Source organism: Phyllobates terribilis, unplaced genomic scaffold, assembly GCF_046119375.1.
Source record: "Phyllobates terribilis strain yellow unplaced genomic scaffold, ASM4611937v1 Scaffold_2__4_contigs__length_985480577, whole genome shotgun sequence".
Classification (NCBI taxonomy): domain Eukaryota; kingdom Metazoa; phylum Chordata; class Amphibia; order Anura; family Dendrobatidae; genus Phyllobates; species Phyllobates terribilis.
In genome coordinates this window covers 316,697,719-316,719,203 of record NW_027362762.1, presented here as the reverse complement: position 1 = coordinate 316,719,203, position 21,485 = coordinate 316,697,719, and the positions used below count along the sequence as shown (strand labels likewise).

The following is a 21,485-nucleotide window of genomic DNA, read 5'->3' as shown; positions in this document are numbered from 1 at the left end:
TTTTAATTTACATCAAGGTGTCCTTTCTTCTGTCTGTTCTTTTGCAGTGAACGGACGTCTCATAGCTTTAGGCAACAGACAACAGACATAGACGAATTCTTTAATCATTTGTTCTACTCTATAGAGTTTATTGTTTGTCTGTAGCAAGACAGGGGATTCCCAGAAAACAAACTTCCCTTTGAACTTTCTTTTTAATTAGACAGCTAGTAAACTTATTTTCTGTTTGGGGGAGGCTATATCCTGCTAGCAACCAACAGACGCACCGAGGAATATGTGGGTAAATCTAATGCCTATTTGAGCACCTCCTGTCTCTTTTACTTCCGCTAGATAAGAGATACATATGGTTTTGCTAACCACCATGACTCAAGGGGGTTTTGTACTTTATTTAACATGTGCTTATAAAAAATGAACCACAAAAAGCTGTCCATGTGCTGAGATCTAGGGAACCATATACCTATAGGAACGATGTAACTTGTTCTCTCAGTCTATAAATGCACGTGCAAAGATCAAGAAGATTACGTTTTATCCAAAGTCCCCAACCACCATTTTTTTCTTTCTCCTCATTAAACTATATATTGTATAAGACACTTAAGACTAAAATTATATATTTAACTTGGTGGGTATTGGGCTCAGTAATATAATGTTTGATAATATATGAATATGGGATTTTTCAATGCTTCACTCACAGGACATCTATACAGCTGCACTTGAGAAATGATGGAAACATCTACAGCTTCAGACTGACAAGGGGAAGAAAGATACGTCCATGGAGAAACTGTTTCTGTCATTTTTTGCAATGACTGTCCTTTCAGATATATTTTTGGGATGTGTTTTCTTATATTTTTCACATGTATACTTACCCTGCATTTTTACTTTAGCAAAGGGTGATGATATCTTCTCTGTATTCTTGTATTAGTGTCTCTGCTCTCTTATTCCCTACTTTTTTTTGTATTCTTTTACATTATTACTATTACCTTTTGCTTATTTCACATATTAAACTTTAAACAACCAGAAATTAGTCATAAATGTTGACATTTTATGGAAGTTGACAAATAAAACATACTCTACGTGTGATGTTTCCAAAGGTTATTAATTTGCATATATGGGCTAATCTGTAGTTTAATAGCATTCTAAAGCTATGTGGCTGTTGTACTGAAAGCCCAGGTACCAAGAGGAAATGAACTTTATTCCTTCCGGCAGCCTCCGGCTTTCAGTCATGGCGGTTTGACTTCAGTCACTGCTCAGTATACAGTGATCGGCAGCTGTAAGAACACCCTGCATGCTGACTGACAGCCTTCTCTGCAGTGATACCCTGCCAAGTCAGCCAATGTGCTGGGGCGTACTTACAGCTACCACTCACTCTGCACTGAGTGTAGACTGAAGCTGCTCTGCCTGCGCCTCTATGACTGAAAGCTGGAGGCTGCCGAGAGGAATAAAATTCACATCTTCTCGTCAGCTGGGCTTTCAGTACGGTGTCCACACAACTTTAGAATGCTATTAACCTGCAGATTAACTCCATATCGGCAGGATAATAGCATTTGGGGACATGACAGGTTCCCTTTAAATAAGGTATTTTCTGCACCAAATGTATTATCTCATCATCCACTAGTTTATTATGTAATATTAGGCCATGTGCCCATGTAGCGTTTTTGCGGCATTTTTACGGCCGCGAAAACGCTTGTAAAACCGTCTGCCAGGCAACGCAATGTGAATTCGGATGTGCTGTGCACATGATGCGCTAATTAGGGCACCGAATTCGCATTGCGTTGCAAAACACAGCATGACCATTTCTACCGCGATTACACTGCAAATTTGCGGCCATTGAGGAACATTGAAACGCAGCAAACCCGCAGGTATATGTGGATTTGCTGTGTTTCAATTAAATTCAATGGCCGTGAATTTGAAGCGTAATCGCAGTGCGTGTGGTACCCGGGATGAAGAGGAGACTATAGCTCCTCTTCATCCCGGCTACCACGCGGTGAAAAAAATAAATAAAAAAGTTAAAAATAAAAAAAACCTGTATACTCACCTCTCCGGTCTGCTCCCAGCGGCGTCATCTCTCCTCGGCGGCAGGACCTGCGGTGACGTCATTTAGTCAGCTGATGGTCACGCGACCACTGACGTAAGTGGTCAGGTGATGGTCGCGGGACCATCAGCTGACTAAATGACGTCACCGCAGGTTCTGCAAGTACACCGCGGGACGCTGAGGACAGAGGACGCCGCCGGGAGGAGACGGGAGAGGTAAGTATACAGATTTTTTTTATTTTTAACTTTTAATTCTTTTTTCTTTTTTACTATAGATGCTGCATTTAAAGCATCTAAGTTGGTCACACAATATATATTGTGTGACCAACTTGTCAAGCACTTTTCCAAGTGATGCTCAAAATCGTTTGGAAAAGTGCTTGAAAAAACGCATGCGAAAACGCATGTAAAAACGCTGAAAAAACGCTTCTCTCTGGCAGAAAAAACGCATGTAAATCTGCATGCGTTTTTTTCTGCCAGAGAGAGGCAAAAACGCTCTGCATCAAATCTGCTACATGGGCACATAGCCTTATAGTATTGGTCCTTGTTTTAGACATTGTAAATGCAGGAATTTTGTAATATTTGAGATTATTCCATTTACAATATCTAACAAGAAAAACTAAATGTGTAAATAGACCTTGCTCTGGAATCCCAAAAGGTGACAAATAAAAGGTAGTCAAGTACAATGTTTGCCTCAACAGTGTAGAAAACTACTAATGAAAGAGATAAGGATTATCTAAGGATTAGGGGTAAAACGTACAACATATGTCTGGTGAAGGATAAAGCTCAGTCGTACAGAAAAGGAGCCTACAAAGGGTATTACAGAACCTAGTAATACATTATATATAATATTGATAAAGCACAACATTTGTTGTAATAGAACTGTATATAAACCAATTTACCTTTATTCCTTTAAAGCCAAGTATTCCTGGATAACCAGATCTTCCAGGCATTCCCTATTAAAGTAGAAAACAATGAACTTGACTTAAGGTAAATTAATTAAAACACAAGTGAGTAAAATATGCTATAGTTTATCAGGCATTTTTAAATATTTTATATGTAAGTGCCACATGTAAACTAGATTCTGGGTATCTGATGTTGCCATTGCCCAAAGAAAAAAAATATATTAATAAGTCAGATACTACAGAAAAAGGCATATGAAAGATATATGAAAAAGACATAGTCAGGGATGGCCATATACCACCATTAGTATACCCTTAGCAGACGCACAGGGGACAAAGAGGTAAGGGGGCCATTTAACCTCAAAAGCAGCTTCTCCCACAGACACATTATTGGGCATCAAAGGTCCCAAATATTGTTCTTGCACAGGAACCCTCTTCTGTCTGTGTCTGCCCCTGGGCATAGTAATATGATAAGTGGTATGGATTACACCATTGTTTCATCTTCTTGTAAATCAAAGGGATGTTACCTTTGACTTTTTATTTCTCCTGAAACCACAACTCCCATCATGCTCTAAAACCTGGGTGTCGGGGCAGGTTGGGAGTTGTAGCTTATTAGCTTGGTTGCTACAGGCTGCACACAACTCACAATATAAGCATCCAATAAATAGTATAGTTAACACTTAGAATGAGTTAAGCTTACGTCATATCCAGTTTCACCGGGCTGTCCATCGCTCCCAGAAAAACCCTATGAAAAATATTGTTATTATTATTGTGTTCACCTAGTAGCTCAGATCATTTCTACTATGAGATTTTCTCTGCTCAGTTTCCATAAAAACAAAAATAATCCAACAAGAACCTTCAGCAATGATCGGCTTACTTCTTTGAACGGGTTAGAGAAAATGGGACTGCAAGTGTCAAGGGAAGAGAACAGAGGACGATATAAGCACACATTTTGTTGGCAGAATACTACTTAAGGCCTCATTCACATGTACGTGTTACATGTACGGGTTCTATCCTTTTTTTCACGGATACAACATGTGCCCATTATAATCTATGGTGCTATTCACATGTTTTTTCATGGACCGCATGTCTATGCAAAACACACAGAGACATGTCTGTTTTTTTTCCAACAACACAGATGACAAGGCCCAATAAAAGTCTATGGGTCAGTGACAACCATGTACAGCACACAGGTGACATCCGTGTGACATCTGTGCGCTGTACACATTTAACATTGCAAAGTGTATGAGCAATTGGGTAATTTATTTATTTCTTTATCCATCCGTGAAGAATACTTATGACACACCAATGACATACTGATCCAAAACTCTGATTGACACCGGTGCCATTTTTTCACGTGCCTGTTTAAAAATGGACATATGAATTATGCCTCAAAATATAATATAATTAATTAATATTAATGATACATATCAACTTAGGTCTATACAATGTATTTGTATTTTTAAAGTTGGAAGGAGAAGTGTCATATAAGCAATGTGTCACCTGAAGTCAGAAAGACTCTCATAACCTGGAGCAATGAATATGCAGTGGGAAGCAACAATTAACTTAATTTTTGGATCTATTTTGTAGTATATAATTTACCCTTGCTCCTGGGAAGCCCATTATACCTTCTTCTCCTTTTTCTCCTTCAATAGCTCTTTGTCCCTAAAAAAAATAAAAGAGTAATTTACATTACTGTTTCTCCTTATGGACTCCGCCAGGTGACATACGGAAAGTTATAGGCCAGACTTTGCTTCCTTGGACAAGGGAACATGAGAATAGCAGAAAACATAAAGCATCATAAAATAAAACATCAGTTAACATAGTTATTCAAAAACGTACTTGTAATCCAGGATTTCCTTTTTCTCCTTTGACACCCTTTTCTCCCTATAAACATTACACAAGACATTTAATTAAAGGGTTTGTCCAGCTCCAGGGATTGCCAAATCCTAACAGTGTGCAATATATTGTACATACAGTAATTGTTGGATTTGGCTTTGCTTGCCGGTTCAAGTGGCTGTCATGTAACTGAAAATATATCATTTGCACATTTGCGGTCATATACCGACTAGATTCTCATCCGCTTTTCTCAATGCTCTATTGCGAGAAGCTGGTGAGAAACTAGTCAGCATGTGACTGCAAGTACCCAATTGCATACTTGTGGTCACATGACAACTGATCAAACCGACAAGCGAAGACGCTTTCCAAAAATTTTGCCAGGGCTGGACAACTCCTATATAGTGAATCTATTAGAAATTTGGGAATCAATTCGCAGGACTCTGGTCATTAGGCCAGATCAGTAATCTGTGACCGCTGGACAGGAGGCCTATGAATTTCCTTACCTCCCGTCATTCCCGGCATAGCTGGTGAGACGTCATCATTGCAGCGTGACACACACCACATTGTGCCAGCATTGCTAATCAACAGAAGAACCAGGAGGTAAGGAGATTTGCAAGCGTACCCTTCCAGTGGTCACAGATTACTGACCTGGCCAATGGACGAGTGTCCTGTGAATTAATTCTCCCATCTCTATTTACAATCAGCAGGGAAAGACCTATTATTTAAATCAGACTTTTGTGCTACATGTATGTTTTAAAAAAATTGACAATGATTTTTTTCTTCATGTTACAATATTTCTTAAAAAGTTAAATTAGTTTTCACAGTGGCCACTAGGGCTTTTTTAATGTCATACATCCTAAAAAGGAGGAGTTTTTAGCAGACTCCTAATCATCAGAGGCAGGATTGCAATGACAGGTAACACCTCTATAGACAGCTGATAACACAGGATCCACCAGTCACAATAGGTGATGTCACGGCTGACCCTTTTCCTCCTCCCTTCATAATGACATCTGCACATGCTCATTATATGCTTCAATACAAAAAGATAGGGTCAGTGTCTGTTCATTGTGGCTAATGTATGTGTACTGTTTTCTGAAACTACTGTAAATTAGAGTCTAAAAAAGCCAAAAAGCCCCAATGGCTAATGTAAATATTGTAAGATTTCTATTTTTGGATTTTTATTACAGATTGTGAAATGATAAAAAACAATTAAAAATACATTTAATAGAAAAACTTGATTGAAACAAGACATCATTCTCGGATGATGTATTGTTTGCTTCTCTATAAAGAAAAAAGCAAGAACAAACAAATAGTTGTCCATTTTGTCCAACTGACATATCTACAGTCTGACCTCTAGAACTGATATATATTACTTTATTAATTTATATAAAAATTAAACTACTTCACGATCACTTCATAATTAATACTATGTTGACTTACAGCAGACTTGTTAAAGCGATTTCTGCAACTGCAGATCTGTCACATATATCTAAATAGGGTTGTTTTTTCAATTGTGCACAAATTTTAAGAAACCCAATTTAGTTTAATTGGACAAGTACAGAAATTTCTGCAACAATACTGTCGCATGTGAACATACCATACCAGTCAGTATCTGGCATCCAGCACAGGGTTGACACTAAAGTAGAGAAAAGTCAGCTTCTCAATAGTGATTGAGGTACTTACAAGATAATCTAATAGGGATATATCAGATGGCTTCACCAACTCTAGGTGGCACGGTGCGCCTGTGGGTCCTGTCGCCCCTGGTTCACCCTGTAGAAGCACAAAAATACAAGTATTCATGTAGCATGCATATTGCATATGAGATTTTGAGACATTGTTCTAAAAGTACTAAAAGAAAAATAAACCAGTTTATCATTTTTTTCAGAAAAAAAATAGAGATGTTTAAGAGAAAGTAACAAAAATAAAATACAGATGGACACAAAGGGAACATGTACTGACGTCTGTCCCAGGTACAGAATGGACGGCCCAGCAAGAAATACAAACAGCAGTTTTCAGCATTTGAAGCTGTTATATAGCTAAACCAAGTATATTTGAACCCTTTGTTTCCAGGGTTTCTGACCATTTTGTGTCCCTGATAGCCAGGACAATTTTTGAACATTCAAATAAAACGTAAATTACTAAATAATAACTTGATATGAACCCCAATACCTAGATATGTTCTGAAATTAGACATCTTGCAGAACATCAGAAAGCCACTCAGCACTTTATACACGCAGACATCTTCATGCAAACTTGCTTCAAAGTGTAATTGATTGTAAACTTAGGCCTATGTCTACATTTATATACCTTTATAAAATGATAAGAACTTGCTAAACCAAAAATATGGTTTTACTCTGTAAAATTCAAGTTTGGCATGTGTCACTTAGGAATGCCTATAAATATCGCCAGTAGAGATGAGAGGTTCGGACAAAATTTGAATTTGCCTTTATGCTGTGGAGTCTCTCCAGCCCCGGAGCATAACAAACAAAAGATGTAAAAAATATCAAAAATATTTATACTCATCTCACTGCTCACCTTCCCGGCCACTCCTGTTGCTCCCTGCCCAGTCCTCCGCATGCCCGCTGTGTCGCATCTCTGGCTTGGTGTTCACTCTAGGTTGGGGCTTCTGGCCCTGAGATGGCACCAGATTTAACTATACATGCGCAGTGAACTCCAGGGCCTGCTCGTTTGGCAAAGTCCCTGCCTAAATTGAACATCGGTATGGAGATGTGACAAAGGTACGCAGGACCGGATAGCAGGCAGGGAGCAGCGGAGGCGGGTAAGCGGACGGCAAAAGGTAAAATATAAAAACACGCTCACTTCTCCACTCACCTTCCTCCGCCGTCCCCACTGCTCCCTGTCTGCTATCCTGTCCTTTGCGCCTGTGTCGCATTGCATCTCCAGCACAGTGTTCACTTTAGGCAGAGCCAGATAAGAGGCCAGAGATTCGATGCGACAGTAGCAGAATACCAGACAGAGGGCAGGGAGCAGCGAGGGTGGCATTAGAGGTGAACAGTGAGATGAATATGCTTTTTTTTCTTTTTAACCTTTTATCAGTCCTCTACCCTTCAGCAAGGAGGTGGACACATCTTGCCACCATCTTGGTGAAATCGTGCTGAGAGAATTACAAGAAATCCATATTCTCCATAACGCGGGTTTTTGTAAAATTCATGTAGTATTCAATCCCACTTGAATGTTTTCATGACACATTGTACTTTATGTTAGTAGTAAATTTAGGTTGATATTTATTAAATTTATTAAACAAAAAAAAAACTGTAAATTTTCACTTTTCACATTTTAATGTGTTGGCCACCCCAGACAAAATAGATGATAATTTACCTTTCCCATCTGTTTGCTTTATCTTGACGTCATTTTTATACGTCCGTTAATTTTTTGGGGGGACATTAGATGGCTTATAAGTTTTGCAGCAATTTTTAAAATTTTCAAGGAATTTTCAAAAACCTATTTTTTAGGAGCCATTCGGTTCTCAAGTGCCTTTGAGGGGCCTATTTATTACACACCACCCCATGCAAATTACACTATTTTTAAAAATGAATCCCTAATAGAATTCTAAATGATGTCTAGTAGTTTTTGTTAACCCTTCAGTAGCATTACACGATCTAAGGCAATGTGGAATAGATAAATAAAAAATGCATTTTTCCATTAAAAGGTAGTTTTGACCCCAATCAATCAGTTTCAAAAGGAGTAATAGGAGGGAAAAAAAAATGTCTCCAGAGTATGGCAATACCCTACATGTTGTCAGATTCTACTGTTTTGGTGCATTGTATGCCTCAGGAGGGCAGCAGCACCATTTGGAGCTCAAATTTTTGTTGAAATGGTTTCCAGTCTCCAGATTGCATTTGCAGAGCCCTTTACGTATTAATAGGAAAAAAACAGAAGTGACACCATTTTTGGAAACTATACCCCTTAAGACATTTATCAAGGAGTATAGGGACTATTTTGACCCCCAAATTATGTGGCAGTTGGCAAAAAGTGAAAATTTCATTTGATTTCCAAGCTTGGTTTTTTTTATGTTGATTGCGTGACATTCATTATTCTGTGGGACCGTACAATTAATGAAATACCAAATGTATATAGTTGTATTTATGCTTTTCTATGGTTGCACATTAAAAAAAACTTTGTTGAAAACAAAAATATGTTTGTGTCTGACAGAGCCGTATGAGGACTCATGTTTTGAAGGATGAGTTGTAGTTGTTTATTGCTACTATTTTGGGATGTATGCGACTTTTGAATGTTTTTTATTCCATCTTTTGTGAGACAACATGACATAAAAACTGATTCTGGCATTTTTCTTAAATTGTATTCACTGGTCAGGATACAGAGTGGGCTCATTTTATGGTTTGGGTCATTATAGACACGGTGATACCATATTTCTAGAGTTTATTTATATTTTATTACTTTTTTACAATAAAATCCATTTTTTTATTAATGTTTTTATTGGTCACCTTATTGTAAGAGCCATAACTTTTGAATTTTTTTAAATTGCCAGAGCTGTGTGAGGGCATATTTCTTGTATGATGAAAAATACTTTTATTGCTTTCTATTTAATTTTAAATGACTGAAATAAGATATTAATTCTGGTTTCATTTTTTTCTTTGTTATTTTTGGTGGGGTAAATATTATGCTCATTTTATAGTTTGGGCCATTATGGACACATTATAAGGCCATTTATGGAATCAGAATAAAATCCCAGTTAAAACAAAAAAAATTGTGTCGCCTTATTCTAAATGTTTTTGTGCATGAGGGCTTGCTTTTTGCAGGGAAAAAAACTCTAACTTAAGAAAACTAACAGCTCACCATACCAGTAATGGCTTCATGCGGGGTGCTCGGCAGCTTGGGCAAAGTGTTAGTATAATTAAGTTACGCCATGTTCACTCGTTCAGTATTGGGTCAGTATTTCACATCAGTATTTGTAAGCCAAAACCAGGAGTGGGTGATAAATACAGAAGTGGTGACGTGTTTCTATTAAACTTTTCCTCTGATTGTTTCACTCCTATTTTTGGCTTACACATACTGATGTAAAGTACTGACCAAATACTGAACGTGTGAACGTGACCTAAGAGAAAACCCGGCACTCCGTCTTTCTTGAGAAAACGTTGCATTTATTATCACTTTATTCCGTACATGATAAAGCCACTGAACACAGATCCTCAAACATATGACCAGATGTTTGAGGATCTGTGTTCAGTGTTTTTTCACTTAACTTAAGTTGGTATAATTTTTGGGCTTGTGACTTTTCAGTGCTATTTTTTTTAATGTGTTTAGCTAAATGATAACCTACTTTTCAGTTCAGGTCATTGCAGACACAGGATGCCAAATTAGTTTACGTATTTTTCTCTAATAATAAAGGATTTAAGTAGGATCTGTCACTAGGTCAAAAGTGGCCAGTTTTTGTGATTATTTTATTCTTCTGCTCTTTTGAGTTTTTTTTTTTTTTTTTATTTAAATCCGTCGTACGGTCCCAGAGATATGGGCCTTATTATTTAGAGTGAATTTTGTGGCCTTTACCAAGTGGGCGGTGCTTACAGGGCAATAAGGTAGAGCAGTCTAAGACACGTCCCCAGATAATACAGACAGCCGCGCCCCTTTTGTAAAGGAAATAACAAGTAGCTCTAAATAAAAACAGCCCATATCTCTCGAGCCATGAGATGGATTTTTATATAACATACTCAGGGGAGCATCGGGAATAAAATAAAGGTAGAAACTGTCCACTTTTGAACTGGTGACATATCCTCTTTAAAAGAAAAAAGGATCTATTTACATTTTTTTTAGATTTTTATTAATTTTTAATTTTCTATTTTTTTTTTTTACTTTTCAAGTGTGATGCATAAAACGTAGTGTTACACAGTGACAGCAGAAAATCGCACAACATCTCTCTCCTGAGACCAGAATCATTATTTTAGCCCAAGATATCAAGGGTTAAAGTTGGAGTCAGGAGTGATAAGTACACTTTAACCCCTAGTATCTCATTCTATCCTAGGATGCGTAGCGACTACTGGAGCAATTCTGGTCTCATTATGAAGCTGAGAATCCCGCTGAAGCTGTGATTCAGGTGACATGAGGACATCAGGAACTGGGACATATCTTATATATTCTTGACTACTGACTTGCCATCCTTGGCAGGGAAAGGGTTAAAACATTCCTTCTGGGAATGCATTTTTACAGTGAAGAGTTGTCTTCCAAAACCACACTTGTATATTAAGCAATGGCATAATGAGCAATTCCATAATGACTTCTACTACCAGAATGGCTCCATTTAATGGTAATTAATTTAACAGAAAACAACACTGAGGAAATCAAGTTGCAGCAAATATTCTGTCAATAAAGAGAGGACAGGGGCTATCATTTTGTGATGACGACCATCAAAATAGTTCATGTGTCATTTCAAATGAAAGAATAAGGTGTCATGGATGGAGCTTGTTTTAAGCCTATGGTCTCAGATGACCAGTAAATATTCCTTCTATTCATAAATGATATAAAGAGGCACTCTTCCCATCAAAAATGTTATCCTCTTAAAATACTGCAGTCATCATATTATATAGCACTGTGTACTTACAATTGCTCATTTTGCCTTTCTACCCAGTTAATTCTTCTCTTTTCTCTGCTCTATGTAGAAACAGGAAGTCTCTTGTCCCTGCATTTATCATTCCCCTCTTCAACTCCTGATCCAGCTGCTCCCTCATACCCCTGCCAGGGACTTTTGCAGTGACTCATACAGGGAAAATTGACCTCCTGTTTCTACATAGAGCTTTGAAGGATTCAAGTAGTCAGGTTTTAATCACGAGATATCATAAACCTAATGGAAAACAGAAGAATTAAGTGGGTAGAAAGGCAAAATAAGCAATTGTAAGTACACAGTGCTATATATTATGATGATTGCAATATATTAAGAGGATAAAAATGTTGATGGGAGTGCTTGTTTAAGGTAGCAGAGCTTGGGAACTGATCAAGTTATTGGTTTTCTATTGGAAGAAAATGCTATCATAATGGTGAACTATTTACAGACCATAAAAATGACAGCTGATATACATAAATTAGAAATGGTTCTAATAGTGACTTTTATGCTTGTGCCTTATTCATTATTTAGTCTGTGCCTTTTGTGGTTTTGTCTGTTTTTTTCTTTGCTTGACAACATGGTTTGGTTTTCCTTTTCCTAATTTTTTAGCCTAATTCATAATTTGCGACTTTCTCAAATGTTGCAAAATTTTTGTGAAATTGCTCTCTGGCACAAAATGTCTCTAATTTTAATTTTGCGCAGTTGAAGACTAACCTATAACATCCTAAAGGAGCTTGACACTTTTTGCTCAATAGGCACACACTTAGAGAAAAAACTGTACACAAATTATAATTGAACAATAGAAACATGAAGAAATAATCTGATTACCGTTAATTGACATGGAAGGCCTTGGGGCCCAGGACTGCCTTGTTCACCCTGTAATGTAAGCATAAATATGGTGAGAAGAGCTTAATGTGGTGACAATTCCCATATACTCTACATCACACACATTCAATTCTCAGAAAAGTAAGGCTGTGTGGAAGCGTTGTTTGCTTGCTTATTTAGACATTGGTTAGGGCAGCATGAATGCTGCTAGTAGGTTGTACAGCATGAATCGAGTGACAAATTCCTTTCTTAGGATCCTATCATCAGTAGCGCACTGCTCCCCTGCCTTTCTGCTTGCCAGGAATGATGCACTCCTGATGATTCACAGGTTGGGCCATCAGTATGTCTGAGGCACCAAAAATGTTCACTCTCCAATGGTGCTATATGAAGCAGCATTGCTTCGGCAGCACAAGAGCACAGAAGCTAGCGGGATGCAAAAATTTGGCCAGCTTCAGAGCAGCGCTTGCAAGCTCAATAGCGGACAGCTTTCAAGCACATGCTCTTTGTCTAGGAAAATGACCACCTCTTACAGACTGCAGAATTAACCAGAAATCCTGGAATTGAACTGTAAGCTATAAATTGCAAAGCTGCTTGCTTTTTATGAGCATTATGCAGTAATATAACTACCTAGAATATTTTCTTATGTAAGAAAATGTTGATTACCTGTTTTCCTTTCTGTCCATAAAATCCAATGCCTTTACTACCCTTCAAAAAAGACAAAATAAATGTTAAAGTATAAAAAATAAATTCCTAAACATTTTTTTAAATCACTAACCTATTTTGTTTTAGTATATTAAATATATTATCCTTTATATTACACACATAAATCCCACGAAGCTAAAATCAAAAAATGAAATCTGACGGTCAACGTGCCTTATATTAACTGTCTTTTAAGTAAATTTTTACTACCAATCTTAAACCGGTTTTACCCTACTTTACAAGTTATCAATAGATCTAGGGTGGGATAATAATAAAAATGCTTTATTCACCTCGACAGGCTTCTTTATCCGTCACCAGTTTTAGGGCATCAACAGCCGAAGGGAGGGCCACATGATTGCTGCACCAATCAGCCCCCACTGTTCTGCTGCAGCCTTCACTTCCATCCAAGCTAGCTTCTTCAGTGTAGGTGAAATGTGAAGGCTGCAGCCAATCAGCAGCTGCTGCAGCAGTCATGTGATTACCCTTCCAAATGTTAATGCTCCAAGACCAGCAAGGGACACAGTTGCACATGTGGTGGTTCCCTTGTCTAGGAGGTCAGTAAAGTATTTTTTTTATGATCCCACCTTTGGCCTATTCACAATAACTTTTTAAGAAGAGAAAAACTTCTTTAATATGCTATATAAACTACACGATGCTCAGCTCAGCCAGCGATATTCACGTGTCGTAAATGAGTAGGTAACATTTTTTTATTTCAATAATGTAATTATAGGGGTTGTCCACTACTTTATAAAATGCCCCAATGTATTTAAATGGTGGCGATAAGTTTTTTTGTAAATATACCTTTTGCTGTGCGTCTTGCCTGTGAGTGGCGCTATTGCTGACCGTTCACATGATCACCTGACCCCCGGCTGCAGCCAGCTCTGAGATCCGCTGATGTCACGTCAAGTTCCGGATGCGGTTGACCCAGTGATGCGCTCCCCCGATTGATGGGCTGTGGGCGGGGTTTCCTCACACGTCACACCCAGCATCCACCGTGCGCTTTCCCTCTCCTCTGCATTCATTGGGAAAGAGCTCGGTGGATGCTGGGCTGTGACGTGTGGGGAAACCCCACCAACAGCCCATCAATCAGGGGGGAGCGCGTCACTGGGTCACGACCTGCTGCAGTCGGAACTTGACATGACATCAGCGGATGTCGGAGCCAGCTGCAGCCGGGGGTCACGTGATGCCTGTGAGCGGGCAGCAATAGCGCCGCTCACATTCAAGACACACAGCATAAGGTATTTACAAAAAAAATTATCTACACCGTTTAAATACATTGGGGCATTTTATATAGTAGTAGACAACCTCTTTAATTTAGAATTAAACAATAAAAGAATTCAAGACATTTTGCTGTCAACATATTAAAGGGAACCTGACACCAGAAAAAACGCTATTAACTTGCAGATATAGGGTTAATCTGCAGCTTAACAGCATTATTAACCTGTCTGGCGCCCAAACTTACCCGAATGCTGCGGGGAGAAAATTAACTTTATTCTCCCTGGCAGCATTTGGTTTCAGTCATGGGGGAGGCGCAGGGGCGCGTATTCAGAGCGGCAGCTGTAACCACGCTCCCAGCTCTGACTGAAAGCCCTAATGCAGAGCCAGTATCAGTCAGTGCCGGGGCGCGATTACAACCACCAGCCTGTTTGCTCACAGTGGCGACTGAACAAGTGCCGGCGCCACCCCCATGGCTGAAACCGAAACGTTGCCGGGGAGAATAAAGTTCATTTTCTCCCCGAAGCGTTCGGGTAAGTGCAGGCCCTGGGCAGCATAATAACACTATTAATCTGCAGGTTAATAGCGTTTTTTCTGGTGACAGGTTCCCTTTAAACATCATTCTGATTTTTTTAGTTACTAAGTTTACAAAGAAGCTATAAATGTTGTTTATCTTCATTCTATTTCTACCACAATGATAATTAAAATTTAGTGTATTTATTAAAATACTATGTGATTTGTGTCTTTATAAAACTTACGGGTGGTCCTGGTGCTCCTGGAGGCCCCGCAGGTCCCTGTTGAGAAATCCAATAGTATGTTATAATGAACAGCAAATCATTTGTAGGTTCTTTGGAATCTATAGGTCTGCAAAATGTTAGTGCTAAACTCAATAACATCATTCCAATATAACATTCATTAAATCATTGAGTATACGCTTAATATATAACTCAGCTTTCTGTAGATGCAAATTCATAAGACTCCATTATGGTGATCATAAAGATTTTTATTGCTGTACTAATGTACTAACCTTTTAAGTTGAATATAGAATATCAATGTCTTAATCTTACATGGGACAAGTGAGATACATTTTAACAGAAAAAAATATTAATATTAATTAATTTTTTTAAAAATGTAATAAATGTACTGTGTAAGTGCCCATTTTTTGTACAGATAGGGATTTTCATGTGTACTGCATCTTTAATTTGGTAATTGACATAAAATTGTATATAAAAAAGTGTTGCTTTAAACATAATGAACTTGCTAATGATAAGTCTACATAAGAAGTGAAGCAATTTTGTTAATCAGTTGCTTTACTTACTTTACTGCACCCCAACATTTTATTAGCCAGATACAAGTTAACACCTTGGAGATGCAGTTTTTGTATTTTTCCCCTTTCCTTTTTTATGTCGTCTCTTCTCAATAGTCATAATTTTTTTATTTTTACTAACATAGATATATAAGAGCTGGTATATAGCGGGACTAGTTAACATTTGAATTACACAGCTTATTTTTAACATATAATGTGCTCAATAGCAGCAAAACAATTTCAAGTGGAGTGGCAAAAAAACAAACAGCAATTCCGCCATTTTTGGGGGGCGGATTTTGTATTTACGACATCTATTTTGCTGTAAAAAATATATAAAATTTTCTCTATGTACCAGTACTGTTATAGTGATAACACATTTATATAGTTTAAGCTTTACTACTTAAAAAATTTCCCCAAAAATTAGATTTTGTCGCCATAATATGAGATTCATAAGTTTATATTTTTATGGCAATAGAGCTATATCAGGACTTGTTTTTGTGGAACAAACATTTGTTTTTACTTGTACCATTTAGTATAATAGAGTCTATACGACTTCCTTATCTATTTTTTTTCTGCTTGTACGGAATGGAATAAATATTATATTTCATTAGTTTTGACAAAAAAGCATCTGGGGAAATTTGTTAATTTTATAAAAATTTTCTTTATTGTGTAGTAACATTTCAAGAAAAGGGGGTGATTCAAACTTTAATGTTTTGTAATATTAAAAAAATATATTTGTAATTATTTTTTCACAGTTTTCAATATTGTCCCTTAGAGAACTAGAAACTGCGATCAACTGATCACTTGTAAATCCAGCAATCTCTTATGAAGTTTTGCCACAGGCTTGTCTTTATACCTGTACAAACATGGCAGACACCATGACAGCTCCATAGGCATCCAGCACAACACAGCTGGAACACGCTCAGGTCCTGAGCCTGCTCCATTAAAGTAGTATACATCCACTATATATGTATGGTGGATGTCGCCAAGATTTTAAAAGAGGAACCCTTTGACATACTTTTAGCTGATATACTCTTGGTTGTCTATTTTTTTCATATATCATACGAGTAGAACAAGAATATATTAATATCATGGGAGAATTTTAATGCGGAGACACATCTAGCAGTTTTATATTGGAGTATTTTTATTGTTCCTTTGTATCAAATGTACTCACAGGATATCCAGGTTGACCCATTGGGCCAATGAATCCTATAACTCCAGGAGAACCTCTGGGACCCTGTAAAATTCAAAAGATTGTAAGAACTGAGCAGTAAAAAACATTGAAAATTAAAATTCTATAAATAAAATAACTCACTGAAACGCCAGTAATTCCGGGTACACCAGGATCCCCCTAAAAGAAGAAACAGCAAACCACTTTAACAAAGTATGCATTAGTGGCTGAAAATACAGCAGAGCTTGATATTTACATATATTTGGTTTCCTAAGATAACCAAGTATGTTTTAGAGCATGTCCACACCATGATATATTAATATAGTTTGTATATTTTGTGGCATAAAGCATAATGGAAAAAACATTGAACTAATGCCCATGTTTGAGTTTGATTTTTTTAAAGGATCTAGAACATGTAGCAAGTATTTATTTGTAGATGTGCAAATAGACACACTTGGGGAGCAGGGAGAAATGCGACAGATTATATAAAAAATGTTTCGACCCTTCCTGGGTCTTGATCACAATGTCGCTTAAACAGGGTAGTATGGAGGCATTCCCGCGCCTAGCTCTGATCTGTCTGTCTGTGACCTAGGTGCGGGAGTGCCTCCATACTACCCTGTTTAAGCGACATTGTGATCAAGACCCAGGAAGGGTCGAAACATTTTTTTATATAATCTGTCGCATTTCTCCCTGCTCCCCAAGTGTGTCTATTTGCACATCTACAAATAAATACTTCTACTGCATTTTGAAAACAGAGTGTGCGGTGATTTTCTCTACATTGATTTTGGGGATTCTACATCCCATCTACCGGCACCTCGACCTGCAGACTGTATGCACGCTAATCCTCTTTATCTGGCCTCATATAGAGGTAATCTCCTCCAAAAGAATTGCTTCTAGTTGACAATATTTTACTAGAGGGCACAATGCAGCAGCACACAGCGTCCCACGCTGCTCAGCAGCCTCGCACATATGGCTCTGCTATGTGCAGATATTTAGCATAAGGTATCCTGTATATATATATTAGCTTGTAAATATTGCCAATAACACATTGATTGTATAATCTGTATTAATGGTGCACTTACCATTAGTTTCATTTTCAAGTCTCTGGATATATGAGAAGGTTCACCTTTCTGCCCCTTGAGACCGTGTTCCCCCTGTAACATAAAATAAGTGAATATTTAATATACAAGTAACACACTGTTCAAAGAAATCTTCTAATTGCTTAAAAAACCCAAGGACTAGATTTACTGTGGGGTTATATGGCAGAATTCTGGGGGACACGCTGTGCACCAGATTTGTTGCGTGTTTAAATACTTTTTGCATCTTGCTGTCAACTTTTTAAAAATGTCTAAAAAAAGAGCAGGGCAGAGAGAAATCCTAAAATGGAGCAGATTGCTGCAAAAAACTGGACTCATCCAAAAAAAGAGGTGTAAGGAAGAGGTCAATGACTAATGACTATTAAGATGCACCAAGTCTATCATACGGTGTGCACCACTGTGATAACATTGCTTGTTTCCTCTAGGTTTCTGCTGTCTTTATTAAGAACAATATTAATAAATGAACCCCAGTTTTTCTCAGTATGGCTGAGAAATGAATTATTAAATTATGCTTGTTAAAATTAATAGGCCCTCTGCCTATTTCTCCAGTTGCCTCTTCTGGTTAACAGAGGAAGATCTGCAGTGAACCCTTCTATTCCATTCATATGACCTGGCAGAGAATATGTGTATGAGTGTCAGACAACTGGAGGAGTTGTTAATGTTATTTTGTGAGTCCCTCAGCTATCAGTTTGGCCCTATTATGGGAGACATTATGGGGATGTATGTTTTTTTATTTTAAGCAACTTGAAGGAGCAATTAAAGTGCATGTTGTTACACATAGTGCAGACCATGACTGGTAGTCTCTTTAAATCCCCACTTCATGCATCGCCCCCTCAGGCACTTCACTCCACATAACACAGTGCATTATATCAATTTTAAACAGATTGCTCTTTTTTTGGAATATTGGGACATGTGATATGCCATATGTTTGATTTCTAACAAAACATATTTGATATGTTTGGTCCCGCATTGAAGTGTGGAAGACAAGTGGCCAGCATGTTCACCATATTTTGTTTATGGGATTTGTGAAATGGTCATCAGTTTTTAAAACTTCACTCACTCTCCACAAGGAGAAACCTTACCCCTTAGATCCCAGTCTTGGCCTCTCACTCATCCAAATCACATCTCCTACTTTGTACTGACGAGGGGCAATATCCTGAAACACCGTATCTGCAAATTAGGATTCTGATTTGGCTTTTATCCTAAGTCATGTGACAAGGCTCGTTAAAAGGTCGATATTGACTTGTAGGATTGCTACTTCCAATAGGTGGCGCTAGAGTTCTAGTTCTCTTCCTCTCTGAAGAGACAATTTGCATATTTAAAACATCCTTAAAATACAATAGAGAAATCTTTGTGCATATGTAGCAACCTTGCCTGCTTTTCTCCGGTGTACAAACAGTGCAGCAAGGGACTTTTTTTCCAAATAAAACTGGTGGGAATTCCAGAATTTGAAGCCCCTACTAGTCCTTTATGGCATGTTCTGATGATATGCTATAAACGCCTCAGATGGGATTGCTCATTTACGTTTTATTGGGGCCCTTGGGAGTTGAACAGTCTAACAATATGGTACAGTTACTGACCAGTACATTTTTTCCAGGCTTGCTGTAAAAAAGGTGAATATTTTTTTGATTGATCAAATATTTTTTTCAGTCAGATCTTTCATTTGGTGCAATTTTTACACAGAAGAAAATAAGAAAATTAGGGACAAAATTCTCATTTGTATTTTCTTTTTGTAATCTATTGGATTTAGTTTAACTAGATAAATGTATGGCAGATACGGAAGGTGGACAAAAATGAAGGAAATGTAGTAATTTGGTAAATTTGATATAACATATAGTTTGTGATATTCTAGAGGTCCAATACTTTCATGCCAAGGTTCCTAGTTGTGCGGTTACGTTGAGGCAAGTGTTTGAAAAACTTTATTTTCATTTTTTTTATTTCCTGTTAATGATTTTTATTTTTTTATAATTACCAGCATTTCTCTCTATGCAGTTCAATGATAATAGTCATCTCCCTACAACGTCTTAGGTTTCGCAAGAAATTAATGCAGTCAGGGAGGAGTGATGATTGCAGCTAATGGTTACTTCAGGAAGATCAGGCAGGCACAATGTCCAGCTAATCACTTTAATGGCATAGTGATATATAGCACAATTTTCTCAGACAATCACATACAGGGTGGTCCAAAAGTAGGAGGACAGAAAGTAAGGTTATGAAGGGGGAGATTTATCAAACATGGTATAAAGTGAAACTGGCTCAGTTGCCCTTAGCAACCAATCAGATTCCACTTTTCATTCCTCACAGACTTTTTGGAAAATGAAAGGTGGAATCTTATTGGTTGCTAAGGGCAACTGAGCCAGTTTCACAGATCTAGTTTTCACAGATAGATCTCTCCCAAATCTGTTTTCTTTTCAGATAATTCAGATACACATAATGGCAATTAAATTAAATACAGATGGATTTTAACAGAGTATTGGAAATCTCAAAATGCGGAAACCGTTAGAGCAAATTGGGTTGAAACATTTGGTACTCAAGCCCCAAAGAGACAAACCATTTACCGCATTCGTGACAAATTCAATGCCACTGGCTCAATCCTTAATGCTCCAAAAACTGGTCGACCCAAAACAGTCTGTACAGAAGATAACAAACAACTTGTTGCTGAAACATTTGTTCAGAGTCCAAAAAAGTCCACAGAAAAGCCTCTTTGGAATTGGGAATTTCACGAGCCTCTATCATGCGAATCCTGAAATCTATTGGGTGGAAAGCTTATCGCCCACGTCTAATTCATGGTTTATTGGAGGATGATCCAGACAGGCGGCTGCAATTTAGTGTTTGATAAATCTCCCCCTTCCTAACCTTATTACACTTTCTGTTCATCTACTTTTGGACCACCCTGTATATTGATGTTCTTGCTGCATGAAGCATAGCCAGTTATGTTGTTAATCTAACCATTTTGATTGTCTAATGCTTCTTACTAAATGTTGTTCTCTCTCTGAACCCAGTTCTCATAAAGGCATGAAGAATTGTTACTAGTTCTTATAGTACTTACAGGATAGCCTGAAGAACCACCTGGACCCCTAGGCCCACGCTCGCCAGCATCTCCCTTTGTTCCATTGCAACCATCCACTCCTGGTTTTCCTCTTGAACCACCTTGTCCAACATGACCCTGTGCACATCATAATTTAAAACATTATTGCACACAGAGAAAATCAGGGCGCTCATTTCAAGTATCAAGTATCTCATGTTGAAAGTATCATCTTAAAGAGAATATGTCACCAGGCTCCATATTCATGAGCTCAGTATAACCTCGACCCACCACTGATTGGCACCTTTATGTCTATGCACAGTGCACACAGAAAGCTGTCAATCAATGGTGGGGTTATACAGAGCTCAGCATTCAGAGAACTGAAAGATCTGCAGCAGAGAAAATATTGATTTTATCAAATTGACAGCAAGCTGCCCATTAAGTGATACATCGCTGGAATCAGGATCTCTGCACCTACAACATGCTGCTCTGGTGGGGTAGCAAAACTCGAGTGACTAAATTGTCTTTAAAATAAATTTTAAATAAAAAAATACCAAAGCACCACATGCTAGTTGTAAGAGAAGTATAAGGTTGTCATACTTACAGGTATACCATTCGCCCCTGGAAATCCTGTGACACCACTTTGACCCTGAAAGAAAAAAAAAAAGAAAAAAATATTTTAACCAAAACCATTTTTTATATTACTCGCCAAAATCACATAGATGTGAAAGCCATTAAAGGGAAAAAAAATCACCAAAATTAATATTAACGTGTTTAAAATATCTGTTCATGGTTCAAATTTCGTGTCAA

At 37.8% G+C, this 21,485-nt stretch overlaps 1 protein-coding gene across 1 annotated transcript in view; it reads right to left on the bottom strand.

Moving 5' to 3' along the window:
• COL4A2 (collagen type IV alpha 2 chain) overlaps positions 1–21,485 on the bottom strand; it is a 268,138-nt gene that overhangs the window by 56,580 nt on the left and 190,073 nt on the right. Inside the window, exons 6-18 of the mRNA XM_073664347.1 lie at positions 21,280–21,324; positions 20,700–20,816; positions 17,639–17,710; positions 16,701–16,736; positions 16,560–16,622; positions 14,838–14,873; positions 12,829–12,870; positions 12,169–12,216; positions 6,447–6,533; positions 4,767–4,811; positions 4,527–4,589; positions 3,625–3,669; positions 2,925–2,978 (exon numbers count right to left, since the gene is read on the bottom strand). Of these exons, the coding sequence (XP_073520448.1) occupies positions 2,925–2,978; positions 3,625–3,669; positions 4,527–4,589; positions 4,767–4,811; positions 6,447–6,533; positions 12,169–12,216; positions 12,829–12,870; positions 14,838–14,873; positions 16,560–16,622; positions 16,701–16,736; positions 17,639–17,710; positions 20,700–20,816; positions 21,280–21,324 (753 nt within the window). The remainder of the gene's footprint in view (positions 1–2,924; positions 2,979–3,624; positions 3,670–4,526; positions 4,590–4,766; positions 4,812–6,446; positions 6,534–12,168; positions 12,217–12,828; positions 12,871–14,837; positions 14,874–16,559; positions 16,623–16,700; positions 16,737–17,638; positions 17,711–20,699; positions 20,817–21,279; positions 21,325–21,485) is intronic.